The 16,760-nt window shown below is 46.7% G+C and overlaps 1 protein-coding gene across 2 annotated transcripts in view; it reads right to left on the bottom strand.

Annotated features, from left to right (window-relative positions):
• Positions 1–2,018: 2,018 nt before the first annotated feature.
• LOC147425153 (uncharacterized) overlaps positions 2,019–16,760 on the bottom strand; it is a 61,680-nt gene continuing 46,938 nt past the window's right edge. The window contains exons 2-7 of one of the 2 annotated variants that reach the window (XM_086499812.1): positions 4,921–4,999; positions 4,641–4,803; positions 4,392–4,517; positions 3,906–4,312; positions 3,603–3,833; positions 2,805–3,523 (exon numbers count right to left, since the gene is read on the bottom strand). In XM_086499812.1, the coding sequence (XP_086355938.1) occupies positions 2,945–3,523; positions 3,603–3,833; positions 3,906–4,312; positions 4,392–4,517; positions 4,641–4,803; positions 4,921–4,999 (1,585 nt within the window). In that variant the 3' untranslated portion in view covers positions 2,805–2,944. Of the gene's footprint in view, positions 3,834–3,905; positions 4,313–4,391; positions 4,518–4,640; positions 4,804–4,920; positions 5,000–16,760 lie in introns of both variants that reach the window. The other variant, XM_086499811.1, reaches the window with a different exon arrangement.

Raw genomic sequence — 16,760 nt, 5'->3', positions numbered from 1 at the left:
TGTTAGCAATAATTCAGAAACAGTTTTTAACCCCATAAAATTTCTACATGAGCCTGTACAAGCTATTCATGACAATGCATGATACATGAAATTGTAGGTGCCCCAACCATCTCCTATTCAAGGCATTACCCCATGTGTTATCGGCATTCACAAAAAATCTTAAGTTATCCCCAATTTCATAACTAATGTCTCGCACCAAAAAGACGAATTTGAAACGCGTGCAAGTGTCTTGTTTGTATAGGCCCAGCAAGTTTTCCAGAGAAATCGATGTATGAAATGCTATCAAAAGGATTTTTTGAAATTCCCTTTTATTCAAAAATTGGCCCAAAAAAAAACCCCCTTAGTGTGTAACGAACTAGAGTTAGAAATCAAATAGTGACTTGCAAGCCAATACTCAAAATTGCTAATACACAGTAAGTGCATGATGTAATCACAAGTAGAAGCTACAAGATTGTGTAATAAAATGATAATGTACTATGGAGTAGTTTACATGTGTGACGACATTTTTCAAGTAAGCAAGAAAACCCAGCCATGCCAAAATTGTTGCTACTGCTGTTACTCAGATAGTTACAAGGTGAGGTTGCCAGAACTATGTTTGGCATGAGTTTCCACCTCTCCTAAAACTTGGGAGAGTGGGGAGTCACGCTTGGATACAACATGCATTGTTTGATGCAACAAGGTATCTGCACTGCCTTTCAATTGAGAGATCGTAGCAACAATCCCAAGAGACCTGTGTGTGTGTGTGTGTGTGTGTGTGTGTGTGTGTGTGTGAGAGAGAGAGAGAGAGAGAGAGAGAGAGAGAGCACATGCTATTTTAACATGCACATTACACAAGCTCTTGAATCTCCAGTCACTCAAAATGTAGAGCCGTCAAAAGCCAGTGAAAAGGAAAAGACCAAACTCCAATCATATTTAGCATGTGCCGATACTCCGAAGGCCTGCATTCTTTTATGTGCCCTAAATCCCCACTCTGCTGTAAACTTCTCTCAAAACATGCTTTTGTATTTGGCCTAAGGTACATTCCCGCGAAATTATGTAGGCATCTACTTCCCACACATTTGGCATCATGATAATGCAAGATAAGGCACCTTTCAGAAGAAAATAGACTCAGAATCAGTCCACTTCTTGACCGCTTTACATATCATTGAAAGATGAACTGTCGTACAAATAAAGTAATGAGAACGCCGCAATCAATCGTACCGCACATTATCATGCCTTCATCAAAGTGCAAGACATCTGTGGACACAATCTACGATGACACAGGGAATGTTAACACAAAAACATGGAAATCTAATCACAACCAAAATCCAACGAGCATACCAAGAGCACAGAAAAAGTCAGGCTCTCAGGTACAAAAAAAAAGAAGAGAGCTTGCATACGCTCCACTCAAACTCGGAAGAATTCGCACATAGTACATTTAAGATCAATGCTGCAGAATTCTCACATGAAATGCATGGGCGTGAAGTACCATTTTTCTCAAATGCTGTGGCGTTTAAAAAGCTTACCATACATGGTTCATAACTCCGGGCCATAATAACTGTTAACTATAAACTTGAATACCTGAAGTTATCATTGTGCAAACGAAATCAGTGTACGTGAGAATAGCAACCATACAAGCCTTGAGCTTGACGCGAGCATACTCTGAAACACCCATCAGTGACAACATTACCAAAGCCTCACACCTTCAAACGACTCCAGTGAGCAGAGGATGATCCATTTACTCAAAATCCTAGCGCAAAAACACCCAACAAGATGCAAAAGGATGATTCACCACTTGGTGGGTCGATAACTTGCGGCATCAGGATTTATCTGATGCCTAGATATTACCAGTAACAAAATAATCTGGTATTAAGCGAACTGGCACAACAATTTACCACCGGAACAAAGTTCGAAGCACTATCTGGGCAATAAAACGAAAGACCAGTGACATTGTCTTCTCTGGTGCGCACGGTAAAAAGACATGATGCACACACCACTTTGCAGGTGTAAACAATTTAACCACAACCAATTCAAATATGTCAACAAACCCCTATCTCTTTTTTTGGTACAATCCCACCAAGTCCAGAAGGAAAAAATTAAACAGCAGCCACTCTGTGAACATGTCAACTAGCCCCAATCTCCAACACGTGACAGCAAAATCTAGAGATCGAGGTCACCTGTAAATCTAGTACTGTTTGATACAAACCCACTGAAACCAGGCATAACCGGTTTTCAAGGGAACAAAAAACTAGAACTCTGAAGCTTTCCTCAGATCTACAGCAGAAAGTGAGCTAGCTCTCAAGAGCAAGAGAATCACCCTTCACAATACAATCCAACGAATCATTCCAACTCTTCTCCTTATCAATAAGGGGCAATAGCCTATTTACACCACGACCAACAATGTACACCAACTCTCCTACTTACGTTGAGTTGCAATAATGCATTGCCAGGAGTCATAATATGCTCCTTCAACAGGGTGACTATTAAGAATAAATTAAAACTACCGTTAACCGTTACAGATCTTATTTGTGTGTGCTATGCTTGAAAACTGGCGCTGAACCTCCATCATGAAAGCGCAAGGAATGTCCACCATCCTGAGCCTGATACACTGGTGAAGGTGTCCCTACTCCAGAAACCTCTGGTATAGACGCGTGAGGCTGGTGTACCTGTGCAACATAAGTATGCCCATACTGAAGACCTGTGCCCTCATTCATCTGCATAGGGTAACCAGGATGCGGAAAGCGAAGAGAGTAACCATGTGGTGGCCGTGTATACATCTGTGAATATGGCATAGGAAGTGGGTATGCATATCTTTCTTGATACGCCAACTCGGAGGGAACCTGCCGAGCATGCATACTAGATCCCATGGCCTGACTTTGCTGGAATGGTGGCAAGTATGGGGACGCTTCCTCCTGCCTCCTGAAGGACCCTTGATCTTGAGGAACAGGTAAACCGAGTGCCTCTCCTACTTGCCCCTGCCTAGCTTGAGAAAAGGCATACCTATTGTGGTTGAAATATTGTTGCGGACGTATAACATTATCTCCTGAAGCTTCTGTACGTCCCTGCTGTACATGCCCCGGATAATAAACTTGCCCGTTCTCTTGCATCTGATAGGGTGCCATCTGTTCAAAAGGTGCCATGTGTGTTGATACATGAGCCCCTTCCACCTGTTGTTGGGCCAATGTAGAAACATAGTTGTATGGATGTTCTTGCCCATAGAATTGCACTTTAGAAGCTGCAGCACTGCTCTGAACCTCAGGTTCTTGAACTTCAACCTCATCTGTTTGAGGATGATAAGCCTCCTCAGGCATGTTAGACTCTCTCTCAGAAACATGGTAATCGTTTCCATCTTGGTTGGGCTCGGCCACATGGTACTCACTTCCGTCTTGTCCTTCATAGACGTTCTCAGAACCAGGATAAGCCTGATCCTCCTCATCTTCTTCATAAGCTTCCTCCAGCTCGGCATCATCATCCTCTTCGTCTTCCCCTGACACTGGCTCTTGAGGATAATCACCCTCATTCTCTTGGGCTTCATAAGCTTGTTCTGAAACGAGATGACTACCTGTTAATTCAGATTCAGAGATGTGTGCTTGTGTGTCATTCACATGGTATGCTTGATAAACCTGATCTACTTCAGACAACTGAGTATGTCCACTGTGGGGGTCATTATCTACATCCAAAGAGACATGATAATCATGACTGGCGTCGTAGGCAATGTGGTCATGCTCCCCACCAGGTTGCACGATGCCCGTATCGTTTGCTCCCTCAGGAGCCTGTAACTCTTGCAATCTTAGTTTCTCTCTGTGTTCAGCCAAATATTTTTCCCTCTCTTGACTGCCTTGAGCAACATAAGGCTGCAACAAGAGCCACTTTATCAGATTGAATTACAAACGACACGGAAGAACAGCGCAAGGCAGGTAACTTACAGCTTTTTCTTTATCAGAAAGTTTATTCCACATTTCAATAACCTTCTTGCCATGTCCTTTAGTATCTGGATATAGCTGTTTCAACCTTGCGCGCTGCTCTTTGAAGAAAATATTATAAGCAGTCCGTGTTCTTTTTGGAGCATTTGGGTTTATCTTTCTTACGTACTCCTTTCTCTTCTTACAGCCATACAGCTGTATCTCCATACCTGATGCAGCCCCATCTGATCCAATGCTATCAATCAAGCTAGGAACACTTGCATATTGCTCAGCCTTATTATCAGCAGACACATGATATAAGACACCAGATAACTTTTCTGTGCCCACGACTACAGTGACAAAGTAGCCTTCTTCAAATTTGCCATTGATAGCTCCAGTGGCAACCGAACCCACAGATCCCGCTGGATCAACTGCAATAATTAGGAAAAGACAATTGGTACCACCATGTGAAATGAAACCTTAAAACTAACGAATAATGATAGGTTTAACCTCCAAAAACTTGCAAAGGATCCAGCTTCCGCTTCCTCTTCTTGAATGAAGCCTTCAATTCTGGCGGTATCTCATACACAGATGCATCAACTGTTTGCTCAACAGGACTCGGTGCAGGTAAAGGCACTACAGAGGAGTATAAAACCATCCAAACTAAGCAAAACTTGCTTTCCAATAAGTCTAGCTTTACAGAGACCGAAAGAAAAGCCAATTAAAAAACGAACAAGTACAGGGATAAAAAGAATATACCAGGAGGTAATCGTAGCTGGCCCTCCACTCTAAAATAATAAACTTGTTCATAATGAAACAGCAAACTTGTATACAGCTTTCGGAGAACGAAAGATGTGTTGTGTACACTTTTCAAAACATTTAATACTTCAGATAACTCTCCCCACAGTGTTGCTCGAATGACCTGAGAAAATCAAGGGACTTGGAAAGTTGATGACAAAATGAGAAAGCATTCGATAAATATATGATCAGAGCACCCAAGCTGTTCATCAAGTCAAAGCAGGCACTTCTGGAATAATACCTGTTCAAGACCACCCCGGGCAGTAACCTGACAATAAAATGCATGCAGGTTCATCTCCTTGTCTCCTAATTTGGGTATCCTGAAATGCAGCTTACCACACAAACATTATGCTCCTGACTAAATTTACTAAAAACCTATCGCGTCCAAAAACTTCAAACACACATGTACACACACACAAGCACGCATCGTGTGCCAGAACATCAATATCCACCTCTCTAGCGACTCAACAAAATGCCTGAGAAAGCTAATATTAGCCAGTCAATTCTAAGAGGACAAAGGTAGCAACATAGCTTCTGCCCATAAATCTATAACCTTCAAATGATTCAAGTGGCAGTTGATCATGATGTAATACAAATAATTTTTTCTTCAATGAACATTCACTTAATAACGTTCCAGTTTGGCAAATCACATATATTTTTGAAGGATTCACACGAACCATGGACTTGTTAAAGTTATAGCATCTTGTGTGAATAGCCCAATGTGATCCCAATACCTATTTAGTATTTTTATTTGTCAAAGTCTTGGGTAGGCAATTTGCTGAGAGGGGTACTTAAGGCCCCCAAAGCTATAGTAAATAAGCACTCCAGGCCCCCATTGCAAATCACTAATTCATTGCCCAGATGGTTGGTTCAGAGAGAGAGAGAGAGAGAGAGAGATGAAATGTTATATTAACGTCTTTAAAAGGCCAAAGTGACCTATGAGACCAGAAAGTTACAATGTGGTGGATCTGATACAAAGTCAGAGTAACAAGATGACAAAATGACAAAATAAAATACTATGGAATCCTAAACTGCTAGGTGTGAACTAAGCGCCTAGCCGGGATAACTAGATCACAAGAGATCCAGCATCGGTCACTGGCGGATCTCATCAATCTCCTCCATGATCAGTAGTCTGGCCGGGCGTCGTGCATGTCGGGCCAAAGTGATTCGAATCCTCTGATGCAGACTCTGTCGATGCTGTGTAGTCCTCCGCAGTCGTGGCATGCCACTACCCAGTTTACTATGAGATACAAGGCTGCTTTCACTGCCTGTTCAGGGAGGGCTTTGGACCACTTTCTAGAGTAATGGGGTATAAGGATCAAAGATGTATGGGACTGTTTTTGCTCGAGCTGCACAGACACAGAGAGAGCCTGATGAGAGGAGAGGCCAGCCAGAGACGGATCACAGACTTCTTTAGCGCGAACATTGAGCAGCAAGAGCAGCAGCTAACACAACAGAGCTCACATTCTCCTTATACCATAGGGACGTTGATCGATCGAGCGACCGAGCTTGGGAGATCCAGACGCCCATGATTGCGGAGGACTACATGACATCGCCGGAGACTGCAGCAGAGGATTCGGGTCCAACATGCACGCCGCTCGGTCAGACTACTTACCATGGAGGAGGTTGATGAGATCCGCCAACGACCGATGATGGGTCTCTGTGTTTAGCTCTTTTGAGGATTGTACACCCTGCTCATCTTGTACCACACACATACCCACATTGTGTTATATTAGCCCTATAATTAATTTGGAACCTTGCGCAGCGTCACCATGAAACGCGTTTCGGCAGGTAAGGATAGGTGAAACGTTTCGGGCCTTGAAACGTTTCGCTCACCAAGTGAAACACAAGCCGTTTCACTAACAACAAGTTACCATAGTTTTAGTTTCAAAGTCGCTAAATGCACGTTTCGGTCTCACGTTTCACTGTGCTCTCATTTTGGACTGAAACGTTTCGTGGTGAAACACCGCGTTTCAGGGTGAAACGTTTCGGCCTTGAAACGTTTCGCGGTTACGTTGACCTTGCGTTGGAGTTCAAGTTATCAGTGTTTGAACCTTGGGTAGGAGTTTAAGGCACATGCATCTGACAAGGAGCCAATCAGACGTATCTAAAACAATATGGATGAGTGCACCAATCCATTGTTGTTGGTCGGATTATCGACAGCATATGCTCCATAGTTCATTATCTTGGAGTATTTTGGACGTGATGTGTTCACAGTTCACGAATGGGGATTCTTAGACGTAGTGTTGTCTACAGTTCAAATTTTCTAAAAGGCAATCGATGCTCAAGATGGCATTCTTCTAAGGAACAAAGTTGAGGGTAGCAAATCCGCCCAGTGGAGTGTACAGTTGCTGGGGTGTCCATGGTAGCTTCTTCATTAACATGGTCTCACTATTTATGTTATAGTATCTCAAGTGAACCACCCAATGTGATCCCATTATTTATTTTGGCTTTTAGGTATTTATTTCACTTATTTGTCAAAGTCTAGGTAGGGCAATATACTGAGGTGGGTATATATGTAACCCTTTGCCCCCAATGGTACATTGTATCAATTATTCATTGCCAAGGTTGATTGGTTTAGGAGACTCTCTCTCTCTCTCTCTCTCTCTCTCTCTCTCTCTCTCTCTCTCTCTCTCTCTCTCTCTCTCTCTCTCTCTCTCTCTCTCAACCTTGGTAAAACCAAGGTCATGGTATTTAATACCACCCCACACTGGATCAGGAGGTCAGCACCCGCATTCACATACGGCCAAGAGCCCAGTGGAGTATACAGATGCTTACACCTACCTTGGAGTGATTTTTAGTGGACCAACATTTTCATTGAGAAGAGCAGCAGAGACTAGATTGACCAGAGCCCATGCAGCATTGCGTAGATTGGAGAGGATGTGTTCACAAGTTCAATTTCACGAGCCTCGGACGAAGCTCTGGCTCTTTGACACCCCATTGGCTTCTGCATTGCTTTATGGAGCTGAGATTTGGGGACCTCCATTCAATCATCACGGGAGGACAGGCCGCACTGATGGATGGGGGGACATGGAGAAGCCTCTGGTCTCTATGATCTCGCGGCTCATTAGAGCTAAGGCTTCAGTACCATGTGCTATTGTCCGAGCAGAGCTAGCTGCCCCCCCACTAGTGGTTGAGGCGCTCACCAGATCTGTCTCCTTCATACACCGCATTTGGGAACTTCCCAAAGACAGATATGTCCGCCTTGCACTTGAGTCCTCTCGACAGTTAGCCATGCAAGGAGATAGAGATACATCATGCTGGTATGGGGAGATGACATCATGGTTTCAGGTGCATGGCTTCAGCATAGATAGATTGCCCCTCTTCCAGTACTCATTGGATGCACCCGCACCCTCTCTGACTCACACACTCCGAGATCACCAAGCTCATCCGCCAGGACCTGACTCAGCTAGACACCAGGAGGACATGAATACAGCCAGCACAGGAGCTGGGCACGAAGATGGCTTTCTACAGAGAGCAAGTTCTCCAGCTTACGGAGGACGGTTTTGTGACAAGACCCAGATACATGGACACCCACTTGTCTCATGGGATACGATGTGCTATTGGCCAAATACACACATATTCACACCAGTTGCGGATCGAGACTAGTAGATACAGCAGAGTACACAGCAAAGGCCAGGACATGCCTCCTATGTGACATGGAGCCTGAGACAAAGTTGCACTACACATGCCATTGCCCCGTCTACTACGAGATACGCCGCCGCTTCCACTACTTGTTCAGAGATGGCTTCGGACCACTCTCTAGAGTCATGCGGTATGAGGATCAGAGATGCTTGGGTCTATTTTTGCTCGAGCTGCGCAGACTCAGAGAGGGCCTGATGAGAGGAGAGGCCAGCCAGTCTTAGAGACGGATCACACACTTCTTTAGAGTAGACACCGGACACCCAGAGGAGCTATTACCACAGGAGAGCTCGCCGCCTCACACCATCGATCGAGGCTGCATCAGAGGATTCGGATCACTCTGGCCCGACATGCACGACGCCCGGTCAGGCTATTGACCATGGAGGAGATTGATGAGATCTGCCAGCGACGACGTTGTATCTTTTGTGATATGTGATTTAGCTATCCAACCTAGCTACTTAGATCACACCTAGCTGTTTAAGAATCCATAGCATTTTATTCTGTCATTTTTGTTACTATGACTTTGTATCAGATCCACCACATTGTAACTTTCTGGTCTCATAGGTCATTCTGGCCTTCTGAAGACGTTAATATAACATTTCATTTCATTCATCTCTCTCTCTCTCTCTCTCTCTCTCTCTCTCTCTCTCTCTCTCCTCTCCTCTCTCTCTCTCTCTCTCTCTCTCTCCCCCTACACCTCCCGCTCGCCTCCCCCCCTTGCTCTGCTGCTCTACCGCGCCCTGACGTCTGCACGCTGCCGCCCTGCGTTACACCCCCGTCCACGCGCTGCACCCCCGTCCAACTCGCGTCCCCACTTCCCCTCACGCCCACGCTACCTACACTCGCGCGCCCTCTGCCCTGCCCTGCTCGCGCGCCGCACCACCGTGGCACCCTGTTGAGCACCCCCCCCCCCCCCCCCCCCCCCCCCCCCCCCCCCCCCCGCGTTGCACGCTGCCCTAGCCTCTATTCTCTACGCGTGGCATGTGCCATCATTCCCTACGCGTAGTATGTCTACCCCCCTCTCCTACACGTAGATTGTCCCTGCCCTCCCCCCTTTTTTTCTTTCACGCGTAGGATGTATATCCTCTACGCGTAGGAAATTATTTTTTTTTTCTTTTTTTTTTTCTTGCATGCCCGCCCCCCTCCCCACCACTCTATCTACCATACTCCCCCCCCCCCCCCTCCCCCACCCCACCTTCTCTCTCACTCTCTCTACCATACTCCCTCCCCCACCCCCACCCCCACCCCCCCCCCCCACCCCTTCTCTCTAACTCTCCAATCTATAACTACCACTATCTCCCCCCGGCCGTACCGCCGCGCGCTCCACCACTTGCCGAGACCGCCGCTAGGGTGGGTGCACCCGTGCATCTAGCGACTCCCTTGCGGCCGACTCCCCCCCGCACGCCCAACGGCCTCACCCCCTTGCGGACGGCGATCGAGCATGAGGAAGACGAACGATAAAGCCGACCCCCTAGAGAATGCCATTCAAAAATGTAAAGAAGAAATGACGGAGACCATTACCAAAATGAACCGCAGTCTCTGGGGCACAATAAACATACTCGAAGGACGTGTGCTGATCCAAGAGAGCAAAATAAGCACGCTGGAAGACCGAATGACGACCCAAGCGGAAGAGATCACGTCACCCAAGAAAGAACTCGTCGAAGCCCGATCAAGAAACACACTGGAAGAGGGCGAACTGCAACCCTTGGTAATCGAAGAAATCAACACGATCAAGGAACAAGTACGGGCCATCAAAGAGGGAGAAGAACAGCACAAAGAAATGACGACTGCTTGGGTGGATGTTCTTACCAAAACCCAACAGAAGGCGGACGAAGCCGAGAAATGGATCAAGGTGGCCAAGAAAGGAAAAGACAAGGAGATAACGCCCACGTCCACACCAAACAACATCATTAACCAGACACTAGAGGAGGAGCAGAGGAGAAGGGTGCACGCTTTACATGTGAGAATTTGCCGTCTTAAAGACAAAGGCAATGTGGACGAAGCAGTAAAAGAACTCACAGCCTTGATGGGGATTCACGAGCCGACACACACAAGGGCATGGAGAGTGGGCAACATAAAGAAAAATGGAGGCAGTGGAGAAACCTCAAAAGAAAGAGCACTCATCCTCTGTTTTCCCTCCATGGAGGCAAAGAAGTCATTCTTGAAGAAAAGACCAACTCTTAAAGAGACTCGCATCTTTCTCGGGGATGATCTCACCCTCTCGCAGATCGCTCGTATGCAAGAAGTAATGCCGGAGATTAGAGCGGCAAGGGGAAAAGGCAAGATCACTTTTTACCGAGACGGAAAAGTGGTAATACTTGAGTGACGCTCCACATGACGGTGCGAGTCTTATGGGACCACACTCAAATTAGCTGCCTGGAACTGCAATGGATCTATGCGTCTTGATGTAGGTGCTTTTGAGGACAGCTTTACTGGAAGAGACATCATCTTCTACTCTGAGACACACCAGGCCCCTGGGCAATCCATGCCTCACATCAGTGGATACAGGTGGGAGACAGCCTACAGACAGGAGACACGCTCAGAGCACAGAGGGCGGGGCTCGAGAGGAGTGGCAGTGTTATTTAGAGAGGATCTGCAGCCACTGATACATACAACCCGCAGGGACGAGCAGGCTAGGTACATGTGGGTGAGACTGAAAGCAGAGACAGGCAGATACCTCTATCTAGCTATTTGTTACTTCCCCCCGAGTACATCAGTTTATGCACCACCCAGAGGACAATCCCCTTTCTCTATTTTGGATGATGACATATGGGAGTTCTCTAGGGACGGTGACATTATCATCCTCGGGGACTTCAATGCTAGGACTGCCCATCACCAAGCAGTGTTTTATGATACTTCAGAGGAAATGCTAAGAGAGATAGATGTGGCAGAAACGGGCCTTTCCAGACGACCACACGATATGCAATATACTGAGTATGGGCGACACCTAATAGACATGGGCACTGCACATGGATTGGCCATCTTGAACGGCCTACAGAGATTTCCTGCTGCGGGAGGTTTTACATGCTTCCCACACAAACATGGATCCAACACGGTGGACTATGTCATGGCACAACCGAACCTCATCTCTAGTATCCAAGATCTCACAGTTGGGCCCAGACCGGTCGGGGTGGCAGTGGATCATGCTCTGGTGTCAATGACCATCTCCTTCCAGTTCAGTGTAACACGCAGGCCACGAGTAGCAGCCCCTACTCGCTACACATTCACAAGGGAGACGGACTCTGTATACATGGACGGAATTTACCGACGCCTATGCACTGAAGACCCGGGGCGACCTCTGGAGGAGCTAACTACTATACTGACACGGACATTACATGAGGCAGCAGCAAAAGCATACCCACACACCCAAACTGAGCAAAGCCGCCGATCTGGGAGCATGCCTCAGAACAGCTGGTACGATGAGGAGTGCCGCCAGACTAGAGTCAGACTTCAGAGGGAGGTGCTGTTGGGGGACATCACTCACAGACAGTCACAGATGAACTTCCGACGCCTGGTGCGACAGAAGAAGAGGGCTTTTTTGGCTCGACTCGAGCAGGATCTATATCAGCTATTCTTGAGTCAGGACTCGCGCGAGGCGTGGCGGCTCTTTCATGAGCAGTCCCCCCCCCCCCCCCCTGCTATTTCCTCCACAGAGACCTAGGGTCAGTACGCATCATCTCTGTACACAGTACCTGGACAGCCGCCCCTCCCCAACCCCCCTGATCCATGCCCACACACGTGTCTTTTTCACCGCTGAGATGGTGAAAAAAGCTATTAACAGGATGAAGACTGGGAGAGCATATGATTATGAGGGCCTAGTCGCTGAGCATTTCATGCATGCCAAAGACTTACTAGCAGAGCTTCTAGCAATTATGTTTAACCGTGCCATGTGTGAGGGCCTACCGGACACTTGGAGCCTATCTACGATCGTACCTATCTTCAAATCAGGAGACCCCATGGAGCCTGGGAACTATCGCACTATTATGATTGGGCACACACTGGCAAGATTGTATGCATCCATTCTTGATGCAACAGCTGAGTAGATGGGCAGAGAGGGAAGGACTGTGGGCAACTGGCAGGCAGGGTTCAGGAGAGGCTTCTCTACTCTTGACCACATCTTGACACTCAGGGCCATCATCGAGGAAGGCAGATCTCATAGGAGACGGATCTACTGTAGCTTTGTGGACTTCCGCAAAGCTTTTGACACAGTACCCACAGCTAGATTGATGCGCAGATTACAGGAAATGGGAGTACCCACAGAGCTCATTTGGGGGATCATGGCATTATACAAATCATTAGTAGGGCATGTACGCACCCCGGAGGGACTCTCAATACCGGTTCACTCCACTATTGGGGTGAAGCAGGGTTGCCCGCTCTCTCCTACTCTTTTCGGTATGTATGTGGATGAGGTTTCTGACTACATTGACACGGACGGGGATAAAGGTGCACAGTTGGCAGGGACATGGATTCCACTTTTGTTATATGCGGACGATATTGTGTTGATCTCCGAATCCCCAGAGGGAATGCAACGCCCATTGGATGCTTTGCATACGTTTGCCCACGAAAATGGTTTGTCTGTCAACCTTGGTAAAACCAAGGTTATGGTGTTTAATACCACTCCACAGTGGATCAGGAGATCAGCACCTACATTCACATACGGCCAGGAGACTATGGAGTACACAGACGCTTACACTTACCTTGGAGTGATTTTTATTGGACCCACATTCTCACTCAGAAGAGCAGCAGATACCAGATTGACTAGAGCCCACGCAACATTGCGTAGATTAGAGAGGATGTGTTCGCAGGTTCAGTTTCAAGAACCCCGGACGAAGCTCTGGCTTTTTGACACCTTGGTGGCCTCACCATTGCTCTATGGGGCTGAGATATGGGGACCTTCATTGGATCACCACAAGAGGCCGGGTCGCACAAACGGATGGGGGAACATGGAGAAACCTCTCGTCTCTATGATCTCGCGGCTCATTAGAGCCAAGGCATCAGTACCACGGGCCATTATCCGAGCAGAGCTGGCGGCCCCCCCACTAGTGGTAGAGGCGCTCACCAGATCAGTCTCCTTCATAAACGGCACATGGGAACTTCCCAGAGACAGATATGCTCGCATAGCACTTGAGTCCTCTCGACAGTTAGCCATACAAGGAGATACAACATGCTGGTATGGGGAGATGACATCATGGTTTCAGGCACATGGGTTCAGCATAGACAGGCTGCCACCATTCCAGTACTCATTGGATGCACCATCTCTCATTCTTACACAGTCAGAGATCATCAAGCTCATCCGCCAAGACCTGACCCAGCTAGACACCAGGAGGACATGGATACAACCAGCACAAGAACTGGGCACGAACATGGCTTTCTACAGAGACCACCTTCTCCAGCTTACGGAAGATGGTTTTGTGATGAGACCCAGATACATGGATACCCACCTGTCTCATGGGATACGGTGTGCTATTGGCCAATTACGCACATCGTCTCACCAGCTGCGGATTGAAACTGGGAGATACAGCGGAGTACCAACAGAGGTCAGGACATGCCCCTTGTGTGACATGGAACCTGAGACAGAGATGCATTACACATGCCGCTACCCCGTCTACTACGAGATACGAGGCCGCTTCCATTGCTTGTTCAGAGAGGGTTTTGGACCACTCTCAAGAGTAATGGGATACGAAGATCAAAGATGCCTGGGTTTGTTCTTGCTCGAGCTGCGCAGACACAGAGAGAGCCTGATGAATGGCGAGGCTAACCAGTCTCAAAGACGGATTACAGACTTCTTCGGAGCAGACACGGGACAGCCGCAAGAGCCACTCCCACAGCAGAGCTCCCCCCGTCTCACACCTCTTCAATGGTCGAGTCTTCGATCTTTGGCAAGCACGCATGCAAGGTATCCTTTTCTTAAAGGATTGTGAAGATGCACTGGAACAAAATAAGCCACCAGGTTTGTCTGACGACGAAGAGTGGGCCAGGTTAAATAAGAAGGCTATGGCCTACATCAAAATGGCTATCAATGATGACATTTTGACGGACATCAAGCGTTTGGACTCTGCTTATGCAATATGGCAAAAGCTAAAGTCCAATTATGGAAACACCACGCCTGTGAACCAAGTGCATTTGATGTGAAAGCTGGTGAATATGCAGCTTGATGACTCGAAGTCAGCTTCTAAGCATTTGAGTGCTTTTACAGGTGTGTTGAGTCAGTTGCACGACAGTGAGCTTCAACAGTTCGATGATAAGCTGAAAGCTATTTTTCTTGCTTATGACATTGCCAGATACTTGGGAAAAATTGGTTGTCTCCTTGAGCAACAGTCCCACCCTCACGTCTGACGGTGTGAGAGGGTATATTCTCAATGAAGAGATTAGAGACAAGCCTAGTGGGGAAGGTGGCAGTTCTGTCTACACTGCAAGAGGTAGAAATCAAAAGCGTGATGTGGGCAACAGGACTCAAAATAGAAGTAAGAGCAAGACAAAGGATAAGATGTCACTTGTTATCAATGCGGCAGAAAGGGTCACAAGAAACCCGATTGCAAGTATTTCAAGAAAGAGCAGGAAAGGAAGAAGGAAACGCAAGATAAGAAGAAGAAAGATGAGAAGAAAGGGCAAAAATCAGCAGGTGATTCCTCCAAGGATGCTGAGAATGAGAATGTATCCTCTAGTGTGGTCATTGAGGAATTGTCAGACGTTGAGGAAATCTTGGTTGCGTGTCACAGGACGGGCACCACGTGCCAATAGAAGAGCACAGACTGAACAGACTTTTAGCACTTCAATAACAACTGAACTGAGAGAGAGAGAGAGAGAGAGAGAGAGAGAGAGAGAGATGACACGCGACACAAAGTGGCGGAATTCCACCCCAGAGAGTATTGCCCAAAACCTTGGCACCCCTTTCGGTATTTCTTTATATTGCATCAACATAGTACATGTCGGTACTCTAGACTCTGCACCTTCTCCAGGAAGCATGCCAGAGAATGAGACCTAACCTCATATTTAAAGACCCTTGGCAGTTACAGTGAAAAGCCTTCAAAACTCAAAAGCTTCTGATCCAAAAGCAATGCCAAAAAGCTGCCAACGAAAATCCGTACAATCTTGCCACGTCAGCACTGTCATCGTAAAAAGCGAAACTCAGTACAGTTCTGCCACGTTAGCACTGCCAGCATAAAAAGCGAAAACTCGTACAGTTCTGCCACATCAGCAGTCATAAGAATTTTCGAAAATCTGTTGATGCTTCTTCTATTAATTTTGCTTCTTCGAGGGTTTACGCCCCTCGGCCGGTAGCTCAGTTCTTCATTAGGTCGACACGTCAGCAGTTTGTTACATCTCCCCTTCTTGAAAGAGAGTAATCGTCCGCGATTACAGCATATCTACAAAACAACTCAAGTTAGCTCAAAAAAAAAATCCAAGGGTCATTCTGAGGGACATTCAGTTTGCTCTTTTCGTTAAGGACTTAGCTTCTCCTTTCAGTTCTTTTGATGAAGGAGTTAGCTTCTCCTTTCAGCTCTTTTGATCAAGGAATTAGCTTCTCCTTTTGTCAAGATCGGAACTCTTGATATTCCGACGTAGTAAAATTAGCCATCACACCCAGATCGTACTGATCTTCCACGGGTGTCTTGATGCACTAAAATTACATACCCTCTCATCCAATTAGGAATATTCAGTAATTGGCACATCACAATGCAACACAAATGCTTACATATGCATGTTACAAGACACAACAAACAATAAAATTAGCCATCACACCCAGATCGTACTGATCTTCCACGGGTGTCTTGATGCACTAAAATTACATACCCAGGCAATCTCATCCAATTAGGAATATTCAATAATTGGCACATCACAATGCAACACAAATGCTTACATATGCATGTTACAAGACACAACAAAGAGCACCGCTGAGCACTCCCCCAACACAAACCAATATGAAGCTACTCAACGACTACCTCGTCACTCGCCCCGCAAATAACCTAAAAAGGTTCGGGCCATGAGCTCAGAGAACTGTACAACGAAACGCTCCCCAGGCATCGGCTTGCGTCGTTTCGAGCTTCAAACAATACCAAAACAGTATTTCTCACTTCTCCACCCGGGAGTAAAATCATCAATCAATGAAACCAGTATTAAAACCAGAGTCAAACATTTCAAATCGGCACCAAAACAAGTTCAAAACAGATACCATCCATTTCAAACAGGATCACCAAACAAGTTCTCAAACAGATCTCAAACTTAAAAAGAAATCTCGACATCAGTCGAGCTCGAAAAGTCGATTGACTTTCCATCCTGAAACCTGCACCAAAAATTAGGGTTAGATTCCTTCCATAAGGTCGTAGCCGAGCACAGCATGGTCCATCAGCTCTTGGACAGGCAATGTTGCTCTGGCAACGGTAGTCCAAAGATAGCAATGGCACCGAACCTCCAAGGTTATCACCTCGAGAAGAGACA

The sequence above is a fragment of the Adiantum capillus-veneris genome, chromosome 25 (assembly GCF_014529385.1).
Source record: "Adiantum capillus-veneris isolate H3 chromosome 25, ASM1452938v2, whole genome shotgun sequence".
NCBI lineage: Eukaryota > Viridiplantae > Streptophyta > Polypodiopsida > Polypodiales > Pteridaceae > Adiantum > Adiantum capillus-veneris.
This window is presented reverse-complemented; position numbering and strand designations above follow the sequence as displayed.